General features: G+C 49.0%; 1 protein-coding gene across 3 annotated transcripts in view; it reads right to left on the minus strand.

The window, feature by feature from the left end:
• Psq (pipsqueak) overlaps positions 1-14,829 on the minus strand; it is a 53,438-nt gene that overhangs the window by 15,138 nt on the left and 23,471 nt on the right. The window contains exon 1 of one of the 3 annotated variants that reach the window (XM_071709977.1): positions 1,463-3,147. The exons of the other annotated variants lie outside the window; for them this stretch is intronic. Coding sequence (XP_071566078.1) covers positions 1,463-3,047 — 1,585 coding nt within the window. The 5' untranslated portion in view covers positions 3,048-3,147. Of the gene's footprint in view, positions 1-1,462; positions 3,148-14,829 lie in introns of those variants that run through there. 3 annotated transcript variants of the gene reach the window in all.

The raw sequence follows: 14,829 nt of genomic DNA on the forward strand, positions 1-14,829 counted from the left end.
GACAAAGAAGGAGGATTGAATCAAGCAACGTCGGTTAGCGTTAACCGACGTTGGTGAAACCGGTCCGACAGCTACGGCGTCTACTCGCGACTAAAAATCGCGCGTGTCAATTGTGACAGTACAGTAGTGTGTGCAGTTGTGCGGTTTTCTCAGTGTTGGTCAGGGTGAACGTATTCGTTTTGGTCTCAATGTAAACATATTCGAGGAGTTGTTCGAGGAAAAACCATCGTGAGACACACTCGCGTGAGTGGATTCATATCTTTAGACGTACCATTTCGCCATGCACAAACTTGTCGTTTCCTTATCAAAGTTAAATTCCCCGAATCTTTCCTGTTCCTACTAGCCAAGCTCTTTCAAAAGATCGTTCGATTTTTTCGACAGCATTTTACGTTTAAATCGCGCAGACACGAGATACACGAGATACATCGTTTCTCTTTGTTAAGATTAAATTTAGCGACTATCGAAGGAACAAAACTTTATTTTCTAGGCTTATATATATATATAGGATTTATCTTTTTCAAAGGTAATTTAATTTTCGTTATCGAATACTTTCTTAATAACAGCTTTATAAAATTATCCCGAAGATTAAATCAACCCCTTTACCTCCGAAATAATATTAATCTAAAATTGAAGCTGTTTCGCAAAATTCCAGGAACTTATTAAAGTTTGTTCGAGATGCATATTAAAAACCACACGCACTTACCCAACAAGCGCGTAACACAAAAGTGTCTTAACCATCGAAAATATAAATTCTGTCTGTTAAACAATATAGCGACCGGCGCGATAACCCGTCTGCATGTCACACACATACTTTCGCACGTGTGACCTTCAGCGTGCACCAAGGCGTATCGGTGCATTTACCGAATTCCCAATTAAACTCCATGATTTTCTCCGAGGTTCGACTGTTATACGTTCGAGCAACGAGCGATTCGAAGGAGGCGGAGTGCAACAGCTCCGAACGGCCGCGGCGCGGCGACGAGAACGTTCCACGAGCGAAACAAATCCGGATCGCGCCGAGACGGGCCGGTGTTGGGGAGACCGACGGCCACGACCGGCGCATACTTCTGCAACGAGTGTGTTGTTCGGCACAAAAATATCTCGAAACGGTGCGGCGGGTCCGTTTGGCGTGACGACGCGCGGACTATGAACGCACGAAATTCGGCACGGCACGGCGTGACGGAACCCTGTGCCCGCATAAAGTTCGCTTGTACGCCCGCTCCCTCTTTCTCTGCTTCTCTCTCTCTCTCTCTCTCTCTCTCGTTCTCCACCACCCGCCGTCGCCCTCTTCCTCTCGCCGACGATCCATCGAGGGAGCAATGCCCATCGCCCTGCAGCGGCCGCCGAGCGATATCGCGACGCGACGCGCTGCTCCTCGCGAGAGACGACGCGACGCGACGCGACGCGGCGACGCTCCGTTCCACCGTATCCGGGCGCGAAGGAAGTTATATCGTTTATCACTCACCTGGCTGCGGCGCTCCGTGGGCGAACGGTCCCTCGTCGAGACAGAAGAAGAGGAGGAGGCGGAGGAGGTGGCGGAAGAAGAACAAGAAGAGGAGTAGTAGTAGTGACGGTAGTAGTAGTAGGAACAGGAGGAGGAGGAGGAGGAGGTGGTGGAGGTGGAGGAAGTGACGGCCGGGAAGCAGACAGAGGACGAGGAAAAGGAAGAGCGAAGGAAGAAGAAGAAGAGGAAGAAGAAGAGGAGACGGCGGCGACGACGGGCGAGAGGGAGGACGACGCGGAGGTGGAGGCAGAAGTAGTTGGGAAGTCACTGCGAGAAAACGTATCGCGGTGATCGTCGCCGTGGTCGCCGACGTGATCGTCCTCGTCGTTGTCGCCGTCGCCGTCGCCGTCGCCGTCGCCGCCGCCGTCGTCGACGTCGTCGTCGTCGTTGCCGTGATCGTCGTCGTTGCGGACGACGCAGCCGCGAGAAAGCCGGCCGAAATACACGCGTACGGGGAGGTTACGAGCGCGCGGAACGAGAGGATAATTCCTGGCAGGGCCCGATCTCCTACGCGGCGAAGCCCAACGAAAGTGAAATGGCATTCGGCGCTCCGTGCTGAGGACGCACGGCATTCGGAGGAGCGAGGAGATGAGGAGGACGCGGCGAGCAGGAGGAAGCGGCGGAGGAGGAAGAGGAGGAAGAGGAGGACGACGACGAGGAAGAGGAGGAGGAGGAGGAGGAGGAAGAGGTGGCGGCGGAGGAAGAGGAGAACGCCGCGAAATTCGCCGACGGGAACAAGGACGGATTCAGCGCGCGCTCGAGGAAGCGGCTTGCGGGGGATGCGTGCTCGACGAAGGACAGAGAGCGAGTGAGCCGACGACTTGCGCGGGGGACCGAGCCAGAGAGAGAGCGAATGGTACCTGACCAGCCGCGGGGTAGCGGGGTACCGCGGGGTATCGGCGCGAAAGAGCCAGAGAGCGCGAGAGAGCGCGCGCGTAAGAGAGAGGGAGAGAGAGGGGGGACAGGGGGAGGAGGGAAAGAGAGAGACGGAGGACGGGGCGACGACGTGGGACAGAGAAAGGGTGACGGGCGTGCAGGGACGGATGGGGGATGCTGATCCGAGTGGAGGGGCTCGACGAGGCACAACCGCGGTCGGTCGGGGCCAGGGGGGCGACTGGGGGCGAGCCAAGTCTGCGGCGCGCTCGACAGAAACGCGGCCGTCTCTTGCGCGGGAGCGACGAGGACGGCCGGTGCGCGCGCGATTCGCGCGCGGAAACGGGCGAGACGGACCGAGAGCAGGACGTAGACCGGAGACACGCGGCTCTGTGTGGCGCGGAGGGCAGAAAGAGAGAGGGATTCGGTACGCGTGAAACGTAGACGGAGACACGGCTCGTACACAGGCGGCCGAGACTGTGCGCGCGTAGCGCGAAGGAGTGGGCACGCAAACGAGAGAGAACGAGAGAGAACGAGAGAGAAATTCGGTTGGAACGTACAGACCGAGAGAGAAAGAAGGAGGGTAGGGAGAGGGATAGGGGGGATAGAAAAAGAAAGAGAGACGCGATCCGGCACCGCCGCGGCCGCGACGAAGACGGATGCAGACACCCATGAGGGTGAGGAGAGCGGTAGGCAGAGAGAGAGGGAGACAGAGAGACAGAGGAGGCGATTCATCGTAAGCGCAACGGAGACGATATTAGGCACTCGCGCCGGCCGCAGCGATGGAGATCGTCGTACGCACGCACGTGGGCGCGAAAGGGGGACGAAGGATTGGCAGTGGTGTACGCGCGACATTGCGTTCCCCGCGTCGCCATGAGGCTGGTGTCGCAAGTGAGCCATGAGGGAATTCGTCCCATTAGCATTAACGGCCAAGGAGGCACGTGTTGTCTAATTGTGACGGATGGATACGCGCAATTAACCGTGATCGACCATCCCCGGTCGCGTCCCCATCCTTCCTTTGGGATGACAAGAGAGAAAGAAAGAGAGGGGGAGAGAGAGAGAGGAAGAGAAATAAATCGTAAAAATCGGAGTAAACAAGAAACGGTCCAAGGTGGGATGGATACCGGGTCAACGGCCGAAACTCGAGAGTCCGCAAAGTCTATCTTCAAGGTTTACAGAGGGATCCATTGCTATAGATATCGAAGCTTGTCAGCCCGCCCGATATTCGACGTATATCGCGATCCTCTCTGATTTTCCCTTCTTCGTGTCCCTTTCTTAAAACTCGGGACGCGATTCGGTGAAAAATGGCACGCAGGCGCCGCGGAGTTTCGTCACGATCCTGGCGACCGACGGTCCGAGCGAGTCCCCGACGAAGGAACGTCGGCGTGTGTGCACGAGCCGCGGCACGACGCGACGCGACGCGACGCGAGGCGGGACGGCTCCGAAGAGACGTTAAGTCGAGAGGTATGCGGACGACAGAGGATCGATCTATCGGCGGAGCTTCGGCACAGAACGACGACCCAGGATAATCTCCCCAAGAGAGCGTGTCGTTGTTTTCGCCGCCGCCGCTGCCGCCGCCGCCACCACCGTCTGTGCAATCGGTATTCGTGCCGCATCGGCGGTGGTGCCGGCTGGCCGGCCTGTGGAACGTCTGTTCTAGCACGAAGAGTCTTTAGACCGCGCTGATCTTCCACGAGACGTTCGAAAACTATCGTCGCTCGGTTCTCGATCTCCTCATTAAATCATCACTCCATTTCTCGATTTATGAATAAAATTTATCATGAATTATTATGAATAGAATTAGTAATAATTTTCAAATTTAAAAACTTTTAAATCTGATTTTTAAACATTAAATTATCTATCACTTTATTTATTTAATAGCTTCATTATCAACCTGTTATTTTGGGAAATCAGACCTACATTTGCGTTCGATTTCTGGTATTACGCGATCACGATTTTTTAAGATAGAATCGAAATTATTATTCGCAAATATTATCTATTCTGAATGAAGATGCTATTTATTGTATTTCTCAGGTCGTTTATTGTAATGCACTTCAACGCTTTCTTTTTCTAGACGAGTCTTTGTGGCGGCGTGCGCCGTCGTCAGTCTCTCGTTACAGAGTCGAAATCCTTCCCCCTTCCTCTTTTACCGCGACTCCACCATCCTCCCCGCGCTTAATTCGCATTCACGCCAGACACGTCGGCGTGTTTCGCGTCTCAGGCCTCGCGCGAATTGCCTTTGACTCGCTTTAATAATACTCAACATCGATGGAGAATGTCTCGGCATGTTGAACGCGAGAAGTTCGACTTTTAACAAAAATGTAACTAATGATTAGCTCGATTGACAAATATCGATCCATAATTTATTTCATTCGAACGTCCAGTTTGCATAAATTCACGAAACCTTGCCCTTTTAAGAGTATTAATATGCATTAATACGCATATGAAGTAATTATATGCAATTATTGCGTCAACTGTCTATGTTGCGATATCGAGCCTCGTTCGATCGAATCGCACACCTAAAAAAAATCTACATTTATTTACATATGTGATGAAATAAAATATCGACATTTTTGGATCGCCTTCTACAACAAAATATGTATGGAAAAAGGCAATTTTCCGGGAGCCACCCGAATATTACGAATGTCGCGAGACGTTTTTAAGAATTTAAATAACGCCCGATTCCCTGTTACAGTATTCAGGAAAGCTCGCAGACATAACATAATCTTACGCCTTTAACACCCCTGCAACTTGCGCAGCCGGCGCAACCCGTTCGAATATATTCGGCCGATCGGCGAATCCTATTCCCCCTGTGGCCCGTTCGTAAACAAACTTTCTCCGTCGGGGATTTTTCGAGCGCGCTCGCGAAAGTTGCCAGCGAACGGGGGCGCGGGAGAGGGTGGAATTTTTCGCTGCACCGAACGATCGTTTACTTTGACACGTTCGACCCGGCGTGGCGCGGCGACTCGCGAATGTGTGCACGCGCGCTGCTAACGCGATCGGCGTCGGCACGGCTGCGAAGCGACAAGTTTCGCATTATTATATAATTGCATTTAATCCCGCATAATTAAATCTTGTGTAATTAAATGCAATCGTACGTAAATGCATAATCAAAATCTTATATAACAGATCATTAGCGATGATTGTTGATGCATCAATATGTCTTCTTCAGTGAATACGTAAGTATCCTAATGCTTCAACAACTACTGCAAACTCCGATTTATAAACGCCAAACGCAATATTAAGTTACGATATCTGGAGATGGAAAAGGTTGCAGCACGAAATATGTGCCACGGAGAGTAGCTCGCTATCCGTGTAATAACGATCGTTAATTTCTAATGTAGCGAGAAGCCTGAAGTCCCCCAGGCAATTTGTGGAACTTGAAAATTTATGCTTCATGGAGGAACATTTTCAAGAGTCGCGAACGCGGAGAAAATCCGGCGCTCGAGGAAACCTTATACCTTTAGCCCCTTAGGTTTCGAATTCCCGCGGAAAGTCTTGGGGAACACGTGTAAAAATACACGTTAGGAGGATTACGAGCGGATCTGCCTTTACCCCTTCCGGACAAAAACCTTTTGAGGGATCTTCAAACGCGCGTCAAACGCACACGGGTTGCAGTGGGGGCGTCGGCGGGCGTCGGGGCCGTTATCCAACGTTAAATCGCGGTATCACGAGACGCACGGGGTGGCCGGGAGGGCGGGCAGGGGTAGGGGAGGGGGCGGGAGGGAATCGCGTAGTTTAATAATTCGAATCCCCGGAGCGGCCCGGTGGACATACGGGGACGATCGAATTACCCCTTCCGCGCGCCCTTGACGGGCCCTCGGATCATTCCTCCCTCGGGCCGTCCCTGCGTCGGGCTGACTCGACTCAGCAGCGATCGAGTGGCAGAGAGACGGCGCGGCGGGAGGAGGGAGCGGTGGAGGCGCGCGAGAGGGTACGGATTCGGCAGAGCGGCGAGCAAGAGGAAGGACCGAGGGAGAAGCCAGCGAGCGGGCGAGCGAGACGCGATCGCACCGTGGGTCCAGAAGGGAGGCAGAGGGCGGCGGGTGCCGGAGGGCGTGCGGAGAACGGTGGGTGGAAGAGCGAAGCAGCAGCAGCAGCAGCAGCAGCAGCGGCGGCGGCGGCGGCGGCGGCAACGGCAGCAGGAGAAGGAGGGCGAGGGGTAGGGAAGACGTGGAGTCGTGGGCTGTTGCAGAGAGAGCTTGCGCGGACAAAGGGAATCTGCGGCTCCAGCCGCTCGTTCGTTCGCTTGCTCGCTCTCGCACGGCCCTCTCCTTCTCCTCCTCCCGCCCTCGCCACGCACACACGCGTGCAACGACACGACGCGACGCATGCACGCGCGTACACAAACACAGGGGCCGCGCGGCGTGCAATTCCGCGCGCACGCACGCATGCACGCCGCCGCGCGCTGCAGAAACCGCGGGTACAGTCGGCCGAGGAAGCGCGCGAGTCCGCCGAATCCGCTTCTCTTTCACCGTTACTTCTTCGCGCGCCTCGTCTTCCTTCTGCCTGTCCGCCCTTCCGCCTCTTTTACGTTTTGCTTCTTCTACCCTTCTTCTAGCCGGGTTGACCGCCGGGGGAAGGGAGATAAGGAGGCTACGGACATGAAATCATTCCGCGACCTACAGAGCGCCGCCCCGGTACCCTCGTGGCGAGCAGTATTATCAGTCGCGCGTATATATACGGCGAAGAGAGTAGAATGAGAAAGGGAAAGCTCGAAACGTACTCTGCTTGAAAACGAGCGAAAGAAATGGATCTATTATAAGACGTGCCGGATGCATCAGGGTCGTTTTTTGATCCCTGTACTTTCCCTGTTTTCTTGCACTTCTCCTTCCTCCATCTTTCTATACTCATTCTATATTCTAGCACACAGCTAAAAACAATTCCACGATACATAACTAATCATTTATATTTATTATTACGTGCAAAAAAATATATTGTATAAAAAAAAGAGCGTATCATATACGCAAAGGAATTAAATATCGCATAATTAAAGGGGAGGAAGATGCGTTCCGTTCTTATATACATCATCGATGACAACGCGTTCGCCAACGGGCCCCTTTTTCGTAGCCGAGATTTAAGCGGAGCTCATCCTCCCCTCGTTTCTCCTCTCCTCTCTCGAGACACGGCGGCTGGACCGGCGACGAGACGCAGACACCCGGTACAGTCGCGCGAGTAAGCTCGTCGGACCTACGTGATTTCTTTCCCTCGTCTTTTATCTTTTCGTCCCCCTTTCCCTATTTTTTTCCTATCTCTCCTTTTTCGGTTTCGTCGCCCCGTCTCACGCGGATAACCTGCCCGGTCGCCTACAGCCGGAGGTACTTTGGGCCAAGCGCACGTTCCGCCATCCGCGATCGATGTCGCCCGCTACGAAAGCGTTCTGCAGCGGTCGCAGAATGCTCGTGGCGCCGATTAACAGCAGCCATAGCAGCGGTAGCGGAGCAGACGGCGGTTTCGAAAAAGGCGGCTCCGACGAAACGGCCACGACCGTTGCGCGGGTATTCGCGGCCGAGCGACCGCGTGACGCGAGACGCACGCTGCATCGCGGATGCACGTTGCACACGAGGACGCTTAAATTTAACTAAGGGCATTCAGCACTTTTGCTCGCTCGCTATGAAGAAGTGACATTACCCGATACCGCTTTCCCGTACGTTACTTCGTACGAGATATTTGAAATGACTGCGTGAAGCTTTCTTGCGACGATGAGATGATAAATATTAATGCGTGTAACTGATAAACTTTTATATATATAGATATCACATGCAATATTCAATTGTTGCACAATGTATTATAAAAAACTGAGAATATATATAAAGTGTGAAATCTTGTGTAGAATCAATTAGGACTAATGGTTTTTTAATATTAATCATCTGATGCTAGTATTATTTAATGCACAAAGCAGAGATAAAACTACAGAATTATAGTTCACAATTTTTGATATAGTGTCACATTTGATTGACTTCAATATAAATGCAAAAATACTTAATTCAACGAAACATTTTCAATTAATTACATTTGCAATGGTAATCGTTTTCTTCTCCAATTTTGTTAACATAATAGAATAATTAAAATATAAATAAAATAATTAGTTCGTTAAATTTTATAAAAACTAAGCATACAAAGATACTCGTATTTTTGATAAAAATACAGTCATTTATTAAGACTGCCTTGAAGTAATTAAAATTAATTTAAGAATCGCTCAAGAAGTTTGTAGTTCATTTCCTTAAAACATATACAGTCAATAAAAGGCAGAATAAAATTAAGATAATGGATTTCGCGATTCGAGCTGACTTCTGTCGCGCTGTCTGCAGATATACGTAATAAAAATTGTGTTAACAGCATCGGGCAGCTCGGAACGCGAGCGAAAATGAGGAGAAAACAGGGTAACCGACGCTCGGCGATCGCCGAAGAGCGTCGCGTGAATATCAGTTAGGGCCTGAGCAGAATAGCTGACTTATAATTTTAAGACAGTGTTTTATGCTTTAGATCTTTGTTTTTAGCAACGCACAATACTGTCTTATGTCTCAAGTCTTACAATGTTGACACTTTGTACACTCGTTTAAGACTTGAGACACAAGACAGTATTGTGCGTTGCTAAAAACAAAGATTTAAAGCATAAAACACTGTCTTGAAATTATAAGTCAGCTATTCTGCTCAGACACTTAACGTTACGATTATTGATTAAATCCGGCGGAGTTAAAACATATAGCTACACCGTCTCGCAGTAGTCGCGTTGCTACCCCCTTGTATCGATTATCTCTCACGTAGCAGGTCCCGCCAATATCTGCGACACATCGTGAATTTCGGGGGTTAAACCGCGCTGCAGTTTCGACTCGGTAAATCTCTTCGTAGCCCTTCTTCTCCCTCCCTCGCCCCCTCCATCTCTCCCGTCACCTCCCTCTCGCTCGTTATTGCATTCTTCCGCGCCGTGTCTATTATCACTTCAATGTAAATAAAGTCGATAAAAGTTCGAGAATCAAGAAGTCGAATCGGTTAATGACGATTTCTCACGAGAAAGATACGTTCGTGCGCGACGCGACAAGCGTAGGATCATCTTTCCGGCGTCTGTAACACATCTGAGAAACTGTACTGACCGAAATAAATCGCTTCGAGTGAGAACAATGACGCCTCCTCTTTTCCCCTCGCCCTCTATCCTCCCGCGCCACGTTGCGAGAGTTTCTTTTGGTCGTAGAAAGGATACGCCGATCGAGAACGAGGCCATCGGAATAGTAGAGCCGACTTCGCGATGTCCTTTCCTCGATCGATGATCGCGAAACGAGTTTCTATCACCTGTTTCACGACGTAAAATCAAATGCCATGGTCTCAATAAAAAAATTTTATTTAGCTGTATATATTTACCAAGTTTTACCAATCATAGACTCGTTGTATAAATCTTTTTTTCTAGTTTTAGATATCTTTGTCGTTAATAATATAATTCGATAATAAGGTATTTCTGTGCGAGAACCGCGCGAAAGAAAAGATGACACGTGCTACTCGAGATAAACCGTTGAGAAAGATCGTAGGCGGACTTCGGAAACACCCTGTACATCGGCTGTGCATACAAGTGCGCGCGATGCACACGAGAGATACGCGTTTTCTTCGCGTGTCGTCGTCTCACTGCCGTGTCAAGGACAGCGAGGGACGGAGTCGACGGTTTTGCGCGGACTTTCCTCCGAAAATGGAATACGGAATGCATCTCGCGTCGCGATCGCCAGCGTAATAGCGGGGCCTCTCGCATGCGGATGCACTTGCATCGCCTCTTCTTGGATCGCGATCTCTTCGAAAACTAATTTTAGCGTCGAACACGGCCTCGAAAAGGCCGAACATCGTGCGCCGATTTTTAAAAATGTTAACGGATAGTAGAAGCGAACCGCGCAATTTATTGATTTATAAAATTTGTACGACGTAAAAGTTATAATCATTCGGCACTTCTTGCTAGGCGCAAGAAAATGTACAGAAAATAATGTTAAAATAGTAAGAGCTTCGAGATTGCCACCGGAAAGTGGAAGTATATACGGAGCAGAGAAGTTCAATTTAATCCGAGTGTACGGCATGAAGACTTGGGAATGTCTCGTATATAGAGTGTCCCAAGATTACATACCGTTACATATTATAATGACTCAGACATAGTTACTTTAAATTATTCAGTCCGTTTTCTCATTAATCAGAGGCTGTGAGATTTAATTTGTATTTTTAATCCCCAACCCAGACGTCTCTTCATTACAAAATCTCAAATTAAAAGTTTGTTAAAATTCGTTTAAAGTATCTTAACTTTTTATACCTCAAATAAATGAACGTTTTGTCTCTCTTCGTGTAATAGATATATTTTTATACATCAAGAATAACATTTTAGCATTTTTATGCATAAATTTGCAGTATCGTACTTTCTATGAGCAGAACGTGATGGGACGTCGTCGAGTCGCCCCACGCTCTTCAGTGCCTCGATTAAAATTCGGAATATATATCGTTGCTTTAGAGACACCCCGTAGATACGATCGGTTTGTGTCGCTGGCTGGCGGGCAGGCCGAAATTGCGCCGGGAGCGAATCCTGGGAGCAAGATACGCGGCTTCGGGTCGAGTAAGCACCTCGACGAGGGGCACCAATCACGGGCGCGAGCATCGTTGCGTGCCGGCACGTCCCGCTTGACGGAGCGGGGCGAAAAGGGAGGTAAAAACGGCGAAATGACGAGAGTCGGGGGCTATCCTTCGCGACCGCGGGGTCTCACCGGCCGGTGTTTTCGCACGCGCGCAGGTACCGAGGGAGCGCGACAGCAGGACGCAAATATTCAATCACCCGGTTCAAACAGTCTGCTGGGTCCGCGTCGAGAATGAAAAAGAGAGAGGGAGAGGAAGAGAGAGAGAGAGAGAGAGAGAGAGAGAAGGCGCGAGCGACAAACAATCGCGCCCGTGAAAAAGCGAAATAGGTTCCTTCCTCGATCTCGAATTCCCGTCCGCGACCGGGCTGCTCGTTTATATTATATCGGCCGAACGTAAAATTGCGCTGAGAAATCCGGCGTTTATCCTGTCAATGCGGCCCACTTTTTTCTTTTTTTTTTTTTACGTCACGCTGACGCGAGTCGGGGATGGAAAATTGAATTTCGGAGAATTTGAAGATTTTTACGATGGCGAATTAGGGGGGGACTGGATTTAAGAACCGGGTTCCAGTTGACAAATTCTGGAATTACGGTCTGCTTGTCACGCGCGGGGACCTCTCGGCTCTTTTCAGACACTCGCTCGAGAACGCTTCGCTTCGTCTCTCGTTCCCGACGAAACATCGAGCAAGATACTTTCATTTATCGGTGATAAATTAATTCAGTAGAAATAAACGTCAAGATGGAGGCACTAATTCCTCGCGCGAGGGTTTCCTCTCGCAAAGACGCTTCGTTCTCTGATTAATCGCGACGAGAAGCGACGAACGAGTACGTCGCTTGTCGACGCGATCGTGCATTCGACGACTCGGCGCGCCCCGGGGGCCGTGTTTGTCGGCTAGAAAGATTTAAATTTGGCCCGAAACACACGGTGCCGTGCAGGTTCGTCGTCCGGCCGCGTCTCGCGCGCGATCCAAATAGCCGGGCCGGCGAAGCACATCCCCTTCGCTTCACGCGAGGAACGGCGAAAATAATCTCCCGTCCGCGAGAGAGCGGCTTTCCGATAAATCGCGCGTCGCGACCGTGTTTTCCGCGCCCGGCTCGCGATTCCGCGACGAGAAGGAACGATCGGGTTCGATTTGGACCAACCGTGTTATTTGACAAAACTGCTCCATCGAAATCAACAATCGTAATTAATGACGATTGATCCGGGAACGGGCGCCTGGGGCTGGAGTGATTTTTACACGTTAGTATAACAAAAAAATAGAAGTTTACATCACAGTAATTTTAATGCTTCTTTCGTTTTTTCTCCTTACTTTTTTCAGAAAATGTTGAGTAAATCTATATACATATTGTCCTCAAATATTCATAAATTATTAAACAATCAAAAATATGCAATATGTAATTAATAACGACGATTTTTAATTGGGGTGTAAAAGTCTAAATGTTTCCCAGGTGACCATTTATGCAAAAAAAATTCAGACGCCCGTTCCCGGATCAAGATTGGAGGCAAAAAACGTGGGAATTGAAGCGAAAACAAATTTGTTTAGGTTAGACGAATTATACGTACGCGCAAGCGGAATATTAATTTATTGTATTTCGATAATTTGTAAAAGGAACATTACAATGCAATTAATATATCGCACATATTTATTTCCTCCTTTCGTCAAATTTGAGATAAAATTTAAAAAAATTTGCAGGTTGCGCGCAGAAGTCGTTTACGAGTAAATTATACCGTCCTGGAATGCGATAAATCGTCGGAAGTTCGACGAAATTCCAGCATTTCGTGCAGACATATGTTAATTCTACTGATCGAGTTAGAAACGAGCCTCGACAACGCGGAAAATTCGCAAAATATATCCCACGCGGTGACAGTGGTCTTGAATGGAACTATATAACGTAATAAAATCAACGCTGGGAATTATTCTCGATAATTTAGGAACAATACAAAACTAATTTGTTAATTGTGCAAAATAAATTATCGCGCGAAAGCCGAAACGCAAGGATAATGCGCGCACGCATTCCAGATACGTCATTATAATTATTTTCGTAAAGTTTCCGGATCCAAATAGCATTAATTTAGTCAATATTTTCAATAACAATATTCTCAACGCAATCAGTCCGCGATATTTGCTCGTTATTTAAACGGAATTTAATACGGACAATTTACGCCGCGATTATTGATGAATGATGAATTCTTGTCACTGTCTACTCTCTGCATTTCCTGCAATTTTCTCACGATAAAAGAATATATGGTTCATGTTCTTATGCGGCGATAAAGCCGCATTCGTGTCTCGCGTTACTCAAAACGACCGCACAGTCAACAATCACGCTGGAACAACGAGTCTACCTACGAAGCACGTTACATTCTTGCCGCGATAAATCGCGGTCCGTCGTGTCGGCGCGAAAACGGCGCATCTTCGCGAAGAGAGAGAGAGAGAGAGAGAGAGAGAGAGTCGAGAAAGAAAAAAAGAGAAAGAAAGAAAACCGGAGGCGGAAGGGTAGCGCAGCCGCGCGCCGTACCTCTTATCTACTGGCGAGACATCCTTGGGTAGGCCGGCAATCCGCATGGCTTCTTATCTTATCCGCCCGCGAGATATACCTGGGTTCTTCCCCTCTCGCGCGGAAAAATCTGGAGCGGCACTCGGCGGCACGAGAGACACACAGTCACGTGGCACACACAAACTCGTAAACGCGGGGACGCGTCACGACCGGGGAAAAAAGTTTTTTCAGGCGCGCACGTCGCGACGATAAAGCCGGACGGCGCGCGATATCGCCGAGACTCCGCGAAAAAGCGACCCGCGCGCGTGCCGGCCGGCCGGCCGCGGCCGGAGCGGGCATTTCGAACGCGCACGAGAGGCGCGCGCGCAGCGCGGCGCGGTGACGGCTGCGCGAACAAATTAAGCGGAAATCCGGAGCGGGATATGACCGGCCAAGGGACATCCGTTTACCGACCGTGACGCGAAGTAGAGAATTTGTCGGCGGAAATCGGTAAAGCAGAGAACATCCGCCGTCGGTAGTAAGGCTGTTACTCTTCGGCCGGTATATTCATAGTCGGATCTTATATTTAAGACCGTTTTAAGTACAATCTTAGGACCTGACCAGAATAGCTGACTTATAATTTTAAGAAAATGTTTTGTGCTTTAAATCTTTGTTTATAGTAACGCACAATACTGTCTTATGTCTCACGTCTTGTACGTATGCACGAAGTGTCAATATTTGTAGGACTTGAGACACAAAATGGTATTGTGTTACTAAAAACAAAAATTTGAAGCATAAAACATTGTTTTAGAAGTATAAGTCAGCTATTCTGCTCAGGCCCCAAGATGTCATAAACATAAACCAATCACAGAGCCGTATTAGCATCAAGACATTACTTAAGACAGCCTTCAAATAAGAATAGACAATGAATACGGACCCGACATTGCAAGTTCGAAGTTAACTTATAAGCTTTGAAGACACCTTAAACTTCGAGGTAATTTATAATTTTGATTCTTCGAAGTGTCGAAGTTCGAATAACGAAGCCTTCGAAGCAATCATCACAGCTCTAGGCTGCAGTCCATTTGATGCTACAAAAATGGATCCGCGAGAAAATCGCAGAGATTCCGGCGGTCGGTAACGATACGATGGTGGTTAACCGCCGTGGAATTGTAGATTTATTTGGTCGGTAAGGGTACTGAATGTCGATAATATCTACGTCCGATAAAACGTAGTTTATCCCGAAAGATCGTAATGTATCAATCAAGAAGTTCCTCAACTTTTGTTATTGGTCCTGTTTAGAGTTTGAAGAATATACGTTGAAATGGATTCTTTCAGAAATATTTACAGACCTTAGCTAGAAATTGCCAGATGGTAACTGGACGGTTT

Source organism: Temnothorax nylanderi, unplaced genomic scaffold, assembly GCF_030848795.1.
Source record: "Temnothorax nylanderi isolate EJ_2023f unplaced genomic scaffold, tnyl_v1.0 TNYL_tig0004_pilon, whole genome shotgun sequence".
In the NCBI taxonomy this organism is placed as follows: domain Eukaryota; kingdom Metazoa; phylum Arthropoda; class Insecta; order Hymenoptera; family Formicidae; genus Temnothorax; species Temnothorax nylanderi.